The sequence below is a fragment of the Hemiscyllium ocellatum genome, chromosome 3 (genome assembly GCF_020745735.1).
Source record: "Hemiscyllium ocellatum isolate sHemOce1 chromosome 3, sHemOce1.pat.X.cur, whole genome shotgun sequence".
NCBI lineage: Eukaryota > Metazoa > Chordata > Chondrichthyes > Orectolobiformes > Hemiscylliidae > Hemiscyllium > Hemiscyllium ocellatum.
Window position 1 is genome coordinate 79178795 of NC_083403.1, and position 16982 is coordinate 79195776.

At 39.7% G+C, this 16982-nt stretch overlaps 1 protein-coding gene across 1 annotated transcript in view; it reads left to right on the top strand.

The window, feature by feature from the left end:
• The window catches only part of LOC132835573 (venom phosphodiesterase 2-like), a 126330-nt gene extending 109966 nt beyond the window's left edge, over positions 1-16364 (top strand). The window contains exons 19-24 of the mRNA XM_060854837.1: positions 252-406; positions 3391-3517; positions 4237-4314; positions 6979-7111; positions 8989-9145; positions 16194-16364. Of these exons, the coding sequence (XP_060710820.1) occupies positions 252-406; positions 3391-3517; positions 4237-4314; positions 6979-7111; positions 8989-9145; positions 16194-16364 (821 nt within the window). The remainder of the gene's footprint in view (positions 1-251; positions 407-3390; positions 3518-4236; positions 4315-6978; positions 7112-8988; positions 9146-16193) is intronic.
• Positions 16365-16982: the final 618 nt, after the last annotated feature.

Below are 16982 nucleotides of genomic sequence, written 5' to 3' on the forward strand. Positions count from 1 at the left end.
GGACTTGGACCTCAGGATTCCTTTGTATAGCAATGCTCCACAGCCCCTACCATTTATTGTTTACTTTCCTCTTTCATTTGACTTTGCAAAATGCATCACCGTACACTTGTCCGAACTGAACTCTCTACTCAACTTTCCGACTGACCTATATCCTGCTGCATCCTTGGACAACCTTCCTCATTATTCACAACTCCACCAATTTTCATGTCATCTGCAAACTTCCTAATCAGACAAAAATTGTGTCTTTTCAGTTAAAAAAGTGGAAGCCATTACCATGCCTTACGGAAGGCCCCGTGTTTTACAGAAGAACAGCACATACTGCCTCTTGCACCAGGCATCTTATGTGACTGGATATAGTGCTGACATCTTAATGCCTTTATGGAGTGCATACAGTATTTCAAAATTGGTAAGTTTGTTTCTTCCAGGAATGCTCTCACTCGAATACTGATGTTCAGGGACAGATAAAACAGCAGATTACAACAATAAATTTGAGAACATAGATTAGGGTTTCCCAAATTGGGTGTTAGGACCCTAGCAGGGTCAATAGTTGAAATTTTGGGACCACCAGCTCTGGGGCAGCAATGGCTGCTATGGAGCTTTGACCAGGTTATAACTGTTGTGCTGACTCCACCAAAGGACCCTGTTGTCACATCATTTTGTTTTGTTATACATTTATGGGGTGAGGGTGTTGCTGGCTCGGCAGCATTTTTGCCCATCCCTAATTGCCCAGGGCCAGAATTACTGAAGAAAATAAGAGCTCATGGTACAGATGGTAACAGCATGAATAGAAGATAAGCAGGCTGGCAGAAAACAACATGCATCCAAGTCTCCTTGTCTGACTGTCAGATTATTGCTGCAAATGTGTTGCTGGTCAAAGCACAGCAGGCCAGGCAGCATCTCAGGAATAGAGAATTCGACGTTTCGAGCATAAGCCCTTCATCAGGAATAAGTCAGATTATTGTCAGTTCTGCAGTTTACATTTTACAGTTTACATCAATTTCTTAGATGAGGAGGGTGAAGGCATGTCTAGAAACATGTAAATTGAGTATAAAACAGTGAGGACGGGGGTCCCAATGCTGTAATTTTCAGCCTAGAGACAAAAATTGATTAAATACAGTATTAGGAGTTTGAGTTGTGATGACGAAGGAAAAGAAACAGACATTAAGAAAAAGTGAATACTGAGATGCGACGTCAACAACAGAAGAAAACAGGAAAGCTTGCAACATACCCATTTGGAATGTAAATATGTGGGTGAGATGTGGGAAGCGATTGTGGTTTGGAGACCAATATATGTTTATTTGTGCTATGCCAGTGGAAGTCTTGTATTTTTAACATAATTTTGACAGAGGAAAAGCCACAAGGAGAAAAAAGCTTCATTTTCCCACATTCACAGTGAGACTCTAGAAATTAATAGTAGTGCATGCAAAATTGAAAACAACCTTGTCCTGTAGTTTTTTTTTGTGTGGTAGTAGATTATTCTATGGTTGCAACATTTGCCAGCAAGAGGTTTCCAGTGCCATGGAGCTTTCATAGCCAAGAGGATGAGGTGGGGACCTAGTTCTTTCTGCTAAAAGTGTCTGATCTTTGGTTGGTTATGAGAACATGCACAAGATTGACATAGGCCACTAACTAGTTCACAAAGGTATCCAGTATTCCCAGAAATTACCCGATTAAAGGTTTGTGTGACTGTTTCTGATTCAATTCCACTATGTATCCCTTCTCTCAACTAATGGGGCTGAGGTTTACAAACCCACTGGATTTGGGCTGGGAGACAGAAGAGGAGCCTGATGGCTTTCTGCCACCATAGGATAACTTCAAAAGTGGAAATGCCAGTAGCTCAGTCAGTTATAATATAAAATTTAATTAACTGGCCCATTCTCGGTTAAATTATTATGGCGCCAGGATCTTTACAGAGCTGGCAGAGGTCCCCATCAACATTTTGTGGGAAGACTGTCAGGTACATCAATGCAGTTTCCTCAGGGTGACCTTCCTTTTCTGACCAGTCCATGGTCCACAGTGGAATCCTTAATGACAATGGCCAACTCTATGGTTCCAATTCCATCAGTGGAGGGTTCTCCAGTCTCCCAGCATTCCTGCCATGCCTTGCATACCGACACTTCTCTAATCTGCTTTCTCCTTCTCCCTGCAATCTCTGCTTTGGCCACCTTTATTGTGGCACAGTTGAGACTCCAGAACTGCTCGATCTTTGACTGAGCCAGCAGTTTTGAGAGATGGGCTGCAATCCTCAATTGGATAGCGGTCATGGTAGCAGCTGCATAATTAGCCGCCGCCACTCAGATTGCCCAATAGTCTTGCTGTCCACTCATGAGATTCAGTCACGAACTTTCAGTCTCTGTGGCAGGACTTCCACCTTTCTTGGGATAAAATTAAGAATCATAACCTTTCAATGTCATACTGACCCGGCTGCCATAAGAGCATAACAAACAAATCACAAAGTAGGCCATGGGTTTCCTCCAACCTGCTCTTCCATTCTCTACAATCATGGCTGATCATCTGTCAGACTCCTGTCTTCTGTTCAAATTTTGTGAGAGACAAAGAATCTCTTGAGCTCAGACAATGGATCAGAATGTGCAGAGTTACCTTCCAAATTACTTTGTAGCTATAATCATGCTTGATCCTTTCAATTTCTATTCCTTTCATTTCTATCTCCTAATGCATTCCTAGGATATTCTCCTATCTATTTATGTGTGGTAAATGGCCTGATTGGGGCTTGAGTTCCAGTAACTCAGTTAACTCTATACAACAAGCATCCAGATCAGATTGATGCCAACAACATCATCATTTCGGCTGAGGTACAAGATTCCAACATCTGTAGTTTTTTTGTCTCTAACCAACGTACTAAAGAGGGCTTGTCTCCTTAACCTAGTTGGTCAACTGTCAGTATCAAGTTTGTGCATTCTCCCCGTGGCTCCGTGTGTTTCCTCCGGTTTCCTCCCACAGTCTAAAGATGTGCAGGTTCTAATGCACAATCACTGATGGGGGGAGGGGGGTGGGTCTGGTTAGGATGCTCTTTGGAGGGTCAGTGCAGATTCAATGGGTCGAATAGCCTCTTTCTGCACTAGAGGGACTCTATGTTGGTACGTTTTATAAGTGATGAAGAAACACCAGTAGTTTGTGCAAAAAAACTTTTGAGACTCATTTATCTCAGTAGGGAGGTGTAATTTTGGTGAAAACATTCAGTAAGATGTATTTCCATCTCCTTTGCAGTATTCTAGCTCCTTAAAACACACTAGAATATTCTTTTGGATTGACCTGGTGCTGGTATACTGAGCACTGGATAATTCCTGGCTGTTTTGGGACCTGAAATCAGTCCAGCACAATTCCTCTTTCAATCATTTTCTTTTAACTTTTGTCTTATTTGACCAACAGACAGAGATTAGTCCAAATGTTTCAGACTGTCTGCGTGCTGATCCTCGAATCTTAGCAAACAACAGCCAGAAGTGTTCAAACTATAATCCAGAATTAAACATTACCTATGATTTTCTTCATATTCCAAGTAAGTGCATTAAGTGTGGACTTCTTTTGATGAGAGCATGTAAATATAAAAGAATCTCACTTAAACCATTGGGTCACTGATTGTGGAATCACCACATCACTTTCAAAGTCAATCTACTTGTTGATCACCTCCTCTGGTTATAAGTAACATGTAAAACCCATACACTTTGATGCCAATTGAACTTGGAAATTGAAGTTGTGAGGCATGTTGGCTCGGTGGTTAGCACTGCTGTCTTACAACACCAGGGACCTGGGTTCAAACCCAGCCTCAGGTGACTGTGAAGTCTTTACATTCTCCCCATGTCTGCATGGGTTTCCTCCAGGTGATCTGGTTTCCTCCTACAGTCCAAAGATGTGCAGGGTTAGGTCTGGGTGTGATGCTGTTTGGAGAGTTGGTGCAGACTTGATAGACCGAATAGCCTCTTTCTGCACTCTACAGAAGTTCAATCTCTGTCTTGATCCATAGTTAGTACTGAACTTTGGAATTGTTTGTTGAGTACTGCAATCAACATTTAGAAATATGCAAAATTTCAGTTGGCTAAATATTTGTTGGTCAGTGTTGAACCCTTTCGCTGCATTGTCCAAACCTTGTAAAACAAAACTGTTTTTATGCTAAATGCTTTGACTGTTTGGACGAAGGAAATGAAAATGATTCCTGTTCACTGTGGTTCATATTAGAGAATTCATTCTTTTTATTAATTGTTAATGTATCCTTCTCAGATCTGAATAAATCAGAGGTGGAACAATATGATGCATTAATTACGAGCAATATTGTGCCTATGTATTCAGCTTTCCAAAGTAAGTGAAATTAATATGCAATTATTTCCTGTGTGATTTGTCTTCTGACTAAATTAATAAATATTTGAAGCACATAAAATCTGCTCTAGATCTTTGTGCTCATAAAAATGGAATAATGCAACACTTTAGAAGAAGCAATCTAAGTATTGTGGTCCATCATGGCTGAGGATCCCTAATTTGTCCCAATTTCAGACAGGATCCCCAAATGGCTATACTGCTGGGTAAGGAAGGATAATCTGACTCCCCTTCTCTCATCTGGGTTGCAACAAAGTTAATTTAAAATAATCCCTTCTCTTCTGGATACTTTTCGTAATGCTTTAAAAGGAGCTATATTAGCCGGTCTTTATTGAGTTAAAGAAAAGATCAGTTTATTAACTATTAAATGTGAGAAAAGATAATAATAACACACACATGTCCACACATACATAAATTAGAACAATGAATTGAGTAAAATGATAGAAGTTAAAAAGGTATACAAATCACTCTCTGTGTTCCATGGAAAATAGATAATGGAACATTACGGCATTTGGCTGCTATTCATTAGTGAAGCAGTTGATTTCAAGATTCTTGATTACGCAGTTAAAAGACAGTTTTTAGTCTTGTTTTCTTCTCAATGATGACTTCGCTGGTTTGCCTCACCTCCAGAACTAGCAACATGGATGAGATTTCCTTATACTTGAAGTCTAATGATGTCCTCCAGTTGTGACCTTCACAGTACACTAGTTCACACTGGTACGTCTGTCAATTAACACACACACAAACCAAGTGTTGCAGTTGGTTTTTAACTTTTTTTATATTCCTGAAAGACTAAAGCAAACTGCGTCTGCAGTTTGGAATGTAATACACAGGAAATGTTTGTCTGCTAAGAGGAGTAATCAGTTTTTGCCTTTCATCTTCTCATTTTATGACTCGTTTCCCTGACAACTCTACAGAAGTGACGTTTTTTCAGTCATATAAAATGATCTGAAAAACTGTGCTGGCTGCTTCTTTCCCTTTTAACAATACATTTTGTACTAAATTCAGGTTTAATCATTTCCCTTCCCATTTTATTTTACAAAACTCTCCTGGCCAATCCTTAGATATCTATTACACTTTGGGGTTTTCTACCCCCACCTTCTAACACATACTATACCAAAATGCTTGTCACCGGCAATGTACTTCATCTGCTTTCAAACTTAAACTGTTCTAAGTTTAATGTGTCCATAATATATTAAGTCTGTCTATTTCCTGATCTATATGTGCCTCTCTTTAAATAATACAAGTTTAAATCTTCCTGTGTCCTAGTTTTTGACTTGCCCATGGGAGATGAACATGTTTTCTTTTATCAGACGTAGCTACCTTGAGGACTTTAAGTGTAGGGGGCAGGCATTGTGCACTCCTTTCCTTTAAAAACATGAATTGGCTAATTGGATTTTTACAAAAATCTGCTAGATAGGTTAGCTGGTCAGATTTTTATATGGTTCTTGCTTTTACTGAGTTTTATTTCACAGCTTTCTGTGGGACGATTCATATTCAGGAACACTTGATTGCTAGTCTTGCAGCATTGACGCTATGTGAATTCACCCATTCCTATTTATCCATGGGAAACTATGTGAAAGAAATTTTGAGTTCATCAACATAAGAGCATCCCAAAGATTCCAACACCATTAAGTAGAACCTTTGGGTCCAAATGGGCTGCTAACAGAGGCACATAGAATCAGGAAATGCCAGTTCCGTCTAACATGCTAGTCTTCCAGTGGTGTCATGAAGAAGGGATCAGGCATGGCCACTAATCTCATTAACGGCCTTGTTAACTATAACTCAAGGAAGATGCCAAGAATTTTTCATTCCACTGGTGCAAGTTTCCATTTGCGGAGATCTTTGCCAGTCTGGGGGCAACACTCCCTTCTGTGCTTCAGTTGTAGTCAGGCTGCAAGAATTGTCAAAAACTCTTTTTAATTGAAGTTTAAAAAAATGCTTTGAGGGTGCTGCCCGACTCAAGTACTTCATCAGTTACTTACTGTTGGTAACAGCCTGCTGCTCCTGACAAGCTTGGCCCTCCAGCTTCAAGAGCTTATGTCAATTACAGGAAGCCTGTAACTATGCCATTAATTGTCTCTGTGAAAATCCTAATGAATAATGGATTCTCCTGGGAAATGTGCAGGTCAGGACTCAAAAGTCTGATAACTAAGAATTTGCCAATACTGAACCTGATTCAGATAACTTCAAAACAAAACAATTCCATTCTGTAATTGACTCCTAATGAGTAGGAAGATGTCATTTTATCTTTTTCATAACAAAGTTATTTTCAGTATTGATTTTTAAAAAATATTATTTGAGAATGCATCACAACACAAGATTTTGTTGCTGAAATTATAAGCAGAAATATTTATTTTGAAATTTACTGCTGGAAATTAAAACTGCATAATTTACAAACACAAAATTTGGGGTTAGACAAGATCAAAAGGCATGATCCTAAGAACTAACAGTCAACCTGTGTTGACTGTTTCAGGGATTAGAATAAACACCCAACAGTAATAAAAAGGTTATTATAAAACAATTTACAAGATAAAAATCTTTTTGGCTGAAGATGTTATTGACATTGATAAAATTTAAATTTTAATAGCTCTTGTCATTCAGTATACTGCAAAATTACCAGGTTCCATCTGGCTGATTGCTTCACAGAGATCTGGCATTACTTCCACAACATTATGCTGCCAAGAGATGCTGCACAGCGCAATGGCATCATCGTAATGAGTGGGCCAGTGTTTGACTATAATTATGATGGACATTTCGATACTCTTGAACAAATTAAGGGGTAAGCAAAATATTTTTATTTTGTTCTGCATTTAGTTTAATGAGAAACAAAATTCAGCTTTGCTAGATCATTGGCTGAGACAAAATTAAAATATCTTGCATGACATGACTAATTTATTGAGCAGTTTACATTATTACATGAAAGTTATGATACTGCACATTCTTGCTCAGCATTATCATTATATTCTATTTATCTAGCATAATGCGATAATAATTTTAAAGTTAGCTATTAAACTTTGAATCTTGCAGTTTGGAAATAGAATTCAACCTGGAACAAATGTTAATCACTTCAATTACAACAAGGTTTACATAGTGAAACATTGAAATAATGACAGTTATCTTACCTCTAAATCAGAAGGTTGTGGGTTTTGGAGTCTTCACTATGAATATCTAGGCTAACACTCCACTGTAGTCCTGAGGGATTCCTATTTTGGATGATGTTAAACGAAAGCTCTATCAGCTCTTTCAGATGAAACTTAAGTATCCCTGCTACTGATGCAAAGAAGAGGAGTTAACCTGTGTCCTTGATGCAATGAAGAGCAGAGGAGTTATCCTGTGTCCTGGCCAATATTTATCACACAATCAGCTTCACTGAAACAAAATCTATTGTCACGTAGGTCTTGGTGAAATTTGGACAATTGGTTTTTGTGTTTCCTATATTATATTAGTAACTAAGAAGTCCCTCATTGGCTGTAAAACACTTTGGCCACTGTAAAAGGCTCGATAAAATCATCTTTATAAAATATATAAGTGAAAACAAAACATATAATGTAAATTTTATATTATAATATGAAAGTAAAAAATATTTTACAGCCCAGTTCCGCATGTTTATGAAGGATTATACCTACCTTTGGTGTTGTTTGTTGAGGTGAAGATAGAATCTCTATGGTGTGCAAACAGGCCCTTCAACCCAACAGATCTGCACCCACCCCCCCAAAGAGCAACCCACCCAGATCCATTCCCCTACCCTATTACTCAACATTTACCCCTGACTAATGCACCTAACCTACACATGGACAATTTAGCATGGCTAATTCACCTGGCCTGCACATCTTTGGATGGTGGGAAGAAACTGGAGCACCTGCAGGAAACTCCACACAGACAGTCGCCCAAGGCTGGAATCGAACCTTAGTCCCTGGCACTGTGAGGCAGCAGTGCTAACCACTGAGCCACTGTGCTACCCTTGTGTAGTTGCCTAAACAAATAATGTTGACTTGATTCTATTTTTGATAAAGCTTTATTTTTTAAAATAAAATGCTGACAGTATACAAATGACTTGAATATATGAGAACTCAATATCAGAAAATATGTTTCTAGTATTCAATGAACCCTTTTCATGTACAACCTTCTTACAGAGGATTTAGAAGAAAATCACCCAGTTATAAAATATTACTGGGCATCAGTCTAATAAAATAAAGCTTCCTGTATTAAAGGGTTGCAACCAAATTTTAAACCTGTGATCAAAGATAAGTAGCTATTTCCAATAAGAGTGCACTGTTTCACACACAGCCTTCAAAGTTCTGGAAGGAGCATGATTAAATGCTCAGACTATGTCATGGTGACCGAAAACAAGGTCTCATTTCAAATCAGAAGACATTTACGAGCCTGATAATGGAGTCCACCCATCCTGACAAATATGGCATTTCGCTGAGGATTACAGGATCAGGAAGCACCCTTTGCTGATCTCTGCAGGACATGTTTGTTGTTGCTCTGGTGGATTGATAACAAATAATGTCAGTTAAGACAAACCATCATGATTATAGTAATAGTAACAAACTATTAGTTATCTTTGAGAAACGCTATAATCCTGTTTGTACTTGATGTGTATTCTGAATGCGAATGTTGACATTTGTTTCATTTTCCATGTTATTTCTTCAGACATGTCAATGGCACAGCAATCCCCATCCCAACTCACTTCTATGTTGTCCTTACCAACTGCAACGACACCGCACAGACTCCCCAACAATGCAAGGGTTTACTACATGCACGGTCCTTCATTCTACCGCACAGGCAAGATAATAGTGAGAGCTGCCCAGTAAGTAAAATAGACCAGTCTGGCAACAGCACAAATTTTGAATTTGTTTCTTATATATGAAGTCTCTAATTAAATGTATTCATTTTTCCCTAAAATTCATTGTTGGAAATATTGACATGAGGAAAGACAGGATAGGTAGGTTCTTGATTGTCAAGGACATCAAGGGTTACAGGGAGAAAGCGGGAGAATCGGGTTGAAAAACTTATTAGCCATGGTTGGATGATGGAGCAGACTCGATGGGCTGAATTCCCTCATTTCTACTCCTATATCTTATGGTCTTTTAATCTATATACTGTAGCATGTAGTAAGTTTTGATCATGGTGACGAAATCTGCAGAAAAATAAAACTGTAAAGGATTCTTTAGGGATGGGTGTGTGTTGGTGAGACTATTGACACAGGGGTGGAGGTTAGAGGGAGGGAGGGGAATGATGGAGATAGAGGTAAAGGTCTCAGCGAAAGCATTGATGGAGTCAGAGAGGCCCCTAAGATTTGCCCTGAATCAAAACTATGCCTTTGCACGTTCCATGTATCCTCACCATCTTTGTGTTCTCTGTCTGGAGGCAAGTCCAATAGATAGTACTCTAATCTCCACCATATGGGTACAACAAGGTTCAAGTCATCTCGGCTGGGACAGGGATTGAACCTCATCCTATTGACACCAATTTGATTCATGCTGACCTCCTAATTCTCCAACTCCATCTTTCCTAGTCACTTGGCAACTCCTCTCTCTAGTTCCACTCCCTCTTTCACCACCCCTGTCCACTCAGAAGATCTCCTTCCTAACCTCCCTCTTTGCCTCTCAACCCCCTTTCAATTAAAACTTCTGTTCTCAAAACCTCTCTTCTCACACAATCAGGAAACCATCTCACCATCAACCCCTTGAGGCTTGTCAATCATGGGTATATGAATAGGAAGGGTTTGGAGGGATCTGGGCCGGGTGCTGGCAGGTGGGACTAGATTGGATTGGGATATCTGGTCGACATGGACGGGTTGGACCGAAGGGTCTGTTTCCATGTTGTACATCTCTATGACTCTAATTCTGTGCCACCTGGCACCCCCTGGTGATCTTGCCAGCCAACCCTGACTTTTTCCCTGACATACTGCACTCCTTGGGCTTGTTTGAACTATTCCTTGGGCCTGCCAGAGCATCCATTATCCACCTGCCCCTCCCCCCCCAATCCCAGTTGATGGACACTCTCTCCTGGGTCTTCTGGAAGTATCCTACCTTGGTCCTGCTTGATACCTCTCTACCTGCTTCAGTTGTGTCGAAGAATGCCGGTTGAATCCACGCCTGGTCTGCCTCCCAACGCCGCCATCAGCACCACAGCCCACAATTTCCATGATCTGGCACCAAGTCACATCCCAATGCAAGCCCGCCACAGGAAGACTTGACTACACCCCAGTCCCCCATCACTGCTGAGTCATAAATTGTCTGAGCACCACTGTACCTGCCCAGTGGTAGAGTGCACAGCTCAGATGCCAAAGATTTTGGACTGAAGCAAGATGAGATACCACAGAAGGGGAACACATTAAAACTATCAAATGGCCTGACTTATTTTAAATATTTCAAACTATTGGTACCATGTGAGCAGTATTTTCATTTCTAAATACTACTGGCTCTTTCTTCTGAGGTGTCCCACAGGCTTCTGAGTCAATTCATGATAAAATCCAGGATATCTGGCAGATCAGAGAACTATTGTGTGGGACATAGAGCAGCAAGGAAAAGTGCAGGACAACCATGTAAGATGCAGAATTGTTGGTCATCTTCAATGCGTTGCCTGAGTGGAAGGATCAATAAGGTTTTCAAAATAGAGTTGGATTATTATTTGTGTTGTGCTGTCTCTCAAAGATATGTGATATCTCTTTAATGGGCATGCTCATGATGCCATCATCATATCATGGCATGTAGTCTCATGGTGTAAAGCTCTCAGTCTCCATTTTACTGAACTCTGTCCTCAAGTAGCATGAAATGTTGAGAGAAGCAAACAATACTTGCAAGACATTTAGCTTCAGCCCAGACATGCACGTGCTGGTGATTATAATGTAAACATGTCGATACCAGGTACTGTCATAAAAATTCATTGAATTCTTCAGTGCTACATGACCTATGTCTTGTCCTTCTGCTAAGGGAGCCATTGTATCACAGCATGACTGTGGTAGACTACACCCCACATCAATTTGAAAGTAAAGTTTTGCAGGGCTATGGCTAAAGTCAGGGGAGTAGCATTAGTGCCAGCACAGACACATGGTCTAAATTGCCATTTTCTGTGCTTCAACCATTCTGTGGTTTCATATGGTAAATGTATAATTATGGACAAAAATCAGGGACTGCAGGTTTCTTTATTACTTCCTGAAAATATATTTGGAAGTAATGAAAGAAATGGCAATGCCAAGAGGGTGGGCCTTTGATGGATTTACTTAGGCATTGTTTTAAGCTCTCTTCTAAAATAGGAACATAATTTTGACTGACTTCTCTGATGACAATATGATGACCATTTCTCGAATCATACAATCCCCACAGTGCAGAAGCAGGCCATTTGGCCCATCGGGTCACCACCAACTGTCCAAAGACCATCCCACCCAGACCCAATCCCCTACCCTATCTCTGTAACCCTACCCCTGTATTTGCCCTGGGTTAATCCATGTAACCCACACATCTTTGAACACGATGGGACAAGTTAGCACAGCCAATTCATCTAACCTGCACATCTTTGGACTGTGGGAGGAAACTAGTGCACCTGGAGTAAATCCCTGCAGTCACGGGGAGAATGCGCAAACTCCACACAGACAGTCGCTCAAGGATGGAATCAAAATTGGGTCCATGGCATTGTGTGGCAGCAGTGCTAACCACTGAGTCACCATCCTGCCTTTCTGCGGCAAGGAATATGATTTACGTATGTGGCTGTCAAAATCATTGCATAAAACTAATTTTAAACATAGAGCTTTGTATTTTTCTTGGTTCAGTAACTAATCTGAGACCTAAAATGATTGCATTTGACTTTGCGAAAAATAGAAAGATTTTACATTATATTTACAAAAAAAATCATAGTTTTACAGACAGATGAAAACCTTGGTAATTTGCGAACTTGCTTGCTTCTGGTCTCAGCAACACATTCCTCACCTCGAATATTACTCTTGACTCTCATTTGGGCCCTCAACAGGCTATCCTGTGAAGATTCCTGAGATGCCTTTAAATATCCCAAACATTTACCCATTTCCATGACTTCCCTCAGACTGTAGAAATATTGCATTGGGCTGCAGGGATTTGTGGGATGTATGAGCAGGCAAGAGGAGTATCCCTTTCAAGATCAATCTTGGTAGTTTAATTACTGTACTCTAACTTACAACCTATTGGTCAGAACTCAACCAGAATTCATTCCCTAAAATTGTCCCAACTCACTAGGACGTTGGGAATCAAATTTTGCTATTACCAGAATCATCACAAAGATTAAAGGTTTTAAAATAATGCACAAAATTCCCCAATTTATTTGATTTTCAGGCCCATGATGATAAAAGGCATGGATCAGGCTTCTGTATTGAATAAGAATTGTGACTTATTATTTATTAAACCATTAACATATGACTCTACAAATTTAAACTCTAATCCTCTTATAAATATCCCTCACTCCACAGGCACGTGCCCACACACACACACACACACACAGACACACACATACACACACACACACACACACACGTTGGTTGTGGATGAAACAAAACTGGAAAGCAGTTCAGCCATTTCTATTAATGAGTTGTTGAGATGATCCTTGTGATTCTTATGCTGGCCAGAACATTGCTGCTTTTCTCCAGACACTTGTACTGGTTTACAGGAGACACAAGGTGGCTGGTTCACTTAGAAAAAGGTCTCTGACCTATCAGTTACAAGTTACAGCTTACAGCAACTGCTGAAATGCTTTTCTGTAAATTTGACTAGAAGGGAACTGTGGAGATCAAAACACTCACCTCTGTATCTTGCTCCCAGCCCTAAGATGTTCAGTTACCTCAGAAATTATCACTAGGCTGACGAAAAGCTTTTGCCATTGACACCGGTCACTAGTCCATAGATCGACCAATGTCTCATTGCTAGCAACTACATTTCTATACAGAACACCTCAACTCCAGTTCATCTACAACCATAATTACTGCTTATTCAAACAGCTACTTGCAAACATAATATTTGCCAGAAGTGTCAAGTGACTTGGTTTTCTAAACATGCAGTAATCCTTTAAAACTATGGTTTTAATATGGTTCTTCCATAATTTCAGTCCATAACTTTGAAAAGTATAAAAACAAATAGTCTTACAAGATACTTCACTTAAATATAATCTTCATAAACAATCAAACCTGTTTTCTGAAACACATTTTGTTGAGCTGAGTGTCCCATTAGTATTTTAATGCAAAAGGATTTTGTGATTCAGGGAAAAAAAGAAATGAACATTTATTGTCACAAATGTTATCAATCCAATTTCATTACGGAGATTGCAGAAGTATCAAACATTGTCAAATGATACAGCACGTTTCACCCACTATGCATGTGCCTAAAATGAGTATCCCAGTTATCCCTCTTTCCATAGTCCCGCAAATTGTTCCCCTTTACCTATTTATTCAATTTGCTTAGTCAGTCATAATTGAATCTGCATCCACCACACTTCTAGACAATGTAATGAAAAGAGCATAAACATACTTGCCTGGAATTTCCACGAGTTGTCTGACAGGAAATTGACAGAACCTTATGGAAATGTGATTACCATTCCACACTGCATCATTTTTTAAAGTGCAAGCCAACTTCCTTTTTGCTCCTTCCATCTATGTGATTCATATGACAGCAATTTATATGTATTTAGCACCTATAACATAGTAAAACATCCCAAAATGCTCCAAAGGGGTATTATCAAGAGAAAATTGGGTTATGGAAGATGGCCAAAAGCTTGACAAAGAAGTAGCTTTTAAGCAGTGTCTTAAAGAGAAGCTTTCTGGAGAATATTCCAGAGCTGAGAGCATTGGAAACTGTGATACGATTAAAATCGGAGATACTCATTAGGCCATAACTGAAAAAGCACAGATATTTTAGAGGCCAGGAAGAGATTACAGAGTTAGGAAGGTGGGAGGATATGGAAAGATGAGAAATTTACAACAGAAGCTTTCATTAACAAGCTTCAATGTAATTTGAAAGCAAAGGGTGACAGTTGAATGAGGCTTAGTGAGAGTGACCCCGGTGAGAGTTTTGGATGATTTCAGGTTTATGATGGTTAGAAAGCAGGAGGCCATCCATGAGTATGTTGAAATAGTCGAGTCTAGGATTATAAAAGAATGAAGATTTCAGCAGCAAATATGTTAGCACAGGGGAGAGAAGAATGATGTATTGAAGTGGAAAAAGATGGTGTAAGTAACGTTACAAATGTATGGTTGGATACTCAGCTTGGAGTCAAAGATAACACCAAGGTTGTGAGTAAACCACAGAGAGTTGCCAAAGAGAGGGAATAATGTTGCTGGCAATGAAATGGAGTGTGTGGTAGGGATTGAAACTATGCTGCCTTTCCAATATTTAGTTAAAGGAAATTTCTGCTCATTCAGTACAGTATGTAGACAAGCAGTCTGACAAATTAGATACTAAATGGAATTTAATGCCGTTCTGGAGATTAGTCTGAGAGGAAGAAGCTTTATGATCAGGCTAGAAGGTGCAGAGTTAAGATCTTGTTGCCTTTCAACTTGTCTCTAGGGATGGATTGTCTTTTATCTGGAAGCCCAATAAGGCTGTTATGCCACTTAAGGGCTAGGTCAGGGCCTCATTCCACTGCTGGTATATAACCACTGGTGGACTCACTGGTCAGGTTTGCCCATCACCTTTTTAGGACTGGTGATGGAGCGCATAATGAATGGGGCCCTTATTCAAAGGCACTCTCTGCTTCATTGTGAGGTACGGCATTGGGAAAGTGTGTTTGTGTGTGTGTTTTTATGGGGCAGGCTGCAGGAAACCTTCTCCTTGCCCTTGTTTCCCCTACCCTAACCTCTCACCTTCAGCTGCTGACCCCCTCCCTGGAAACTACCCTGCTCCATTTACCTGACTCCTGAAGCCCCATCACCCGTCCTCTGTCTAGTTCCAATGCAATAATGGTAATGGCCATTGTTTCTGCTGGTGTTGCCAGTCCAGCAGAATTGCTGGCTTCTAATTGGCCACCAGAATTTCAGCCCTATTGAGCTTTTGGTTCCATGGGAGTACAGACATTGGTGGGGTAAAAGCTGCTCTTGTCAGAAAATGCAGGTCTTCTGAATGAAAATAACGTGGGGCTCCCATCATTCACTAACTAGTGGGCATCCCTGCCACCATTAGTAAAGTTCAGCAAGCGATAAGAGATGTTGCAGTGAGACTGAACTGGATGTGGCCAACTAATGTTATGATTTTTGGAATATATCTCTATGGAGTTGCCTGCAAATGAAAAATAGCAGGGCCAAAAACAAATCCTTGTGGATACAGAGAACAAGGGTGTGAAGGCATTGTAGGTAATTCCCTATTGATTGCCTCAATAAGAATAGAACCAAGCCAGGGCATTTACAGCAATTGGAAAATGACAGAAAGGTGTTGGAGGAGGATTGTATGGTCAATAGTGTCAGAGGCCACAGGCACATGAAGAGGGATGAAGAGAAACCATTCATCAATCACATTATTATTATTTTGTGGATTTATTGTGTTTCCTAAGTATACAGAAACTTGTTTATTTTTTTCCCTGTTCCATGCTCAAAACTGCCTTTTCTAACTTTCGTAACTTCATGATTCTGAAAAATGTTTCTTATCCACATGATGCATTCGTAAAATTCTATTTTATTCTCTCTTCCAATGTGGGCCATATTTATTCAATACACTAGTTTAAAGCTAGGTATGTATTAAAACAACGTAAATGTGTATATTTTTTCAACTGTAAGCAATAAATAGTAGTATCTTAACTCCAAATAACAACAGATGCTTTGTCTTAGGAATATTAACATTCTTAAACTGTAAAAGACAAAATAAATTACTCAGTAGGTAATGAATCCTGTGTTCTTTTGGCAGAATAATAAAAAAGAATCCCAATGGATTGAAGAGCGAATCTGGGCTCATACAGCACGAGTGAGGGATGTGGAGCTGATCACAGGACTTGATTTTTATCAGGAGAGAAAGCAGCCAGTCAATGAGATTTTACAGCTAAAAACATTTTTACCTGAATTTACACCTAACGTTTAACTGTCATTCCAAACAAAAATATTGTTAACTCGAACATCTGATGTTTCCTCTCTTGCAAATCTTCAACACTGATTTTATAAAAAGTGATGAAATAATGAATTGATCTTTTGATGTCTGTGAATTTAGAATTCTAGCATGCAAAACAAAACCCTGTTTTTTTTTTGTAAGGTATTAATATATTCTGTCATGTGTTTGGAAATGATCTGAGTCATACCAGCACAGCATGCTCCTAGATATTTGCCAATGTTTGGGATGTGCTTTTTCAGTGCATTGTAACTACTTTTCAGAGTTAGCCTCCTTTCCATCCCAGTTAATTTCCCCTGAGATGTGTAAATCATTCGAAGGAAGCAGCTAAAGATGTGGCCCAGTGTTCCCACCCTCTGCCATTTGCACAGTACGACAGAGCATGTTTTGTGGATTTGCTGAATGATAACGTAATTACTTCTGAGTGTGAGTGAAGTGAAATTCAAGCCTGTTGTACATAATTTTCAGGTGCAGAAGTGAAATTGCACAATTGCTTGATGCAATGATTTATGCCTGAACACTACTTGAATGAAATGCGTTTCAGTCAACATACAGATGCCCCAAACAACATCCTGAAACATTTTGAGTTCCTCT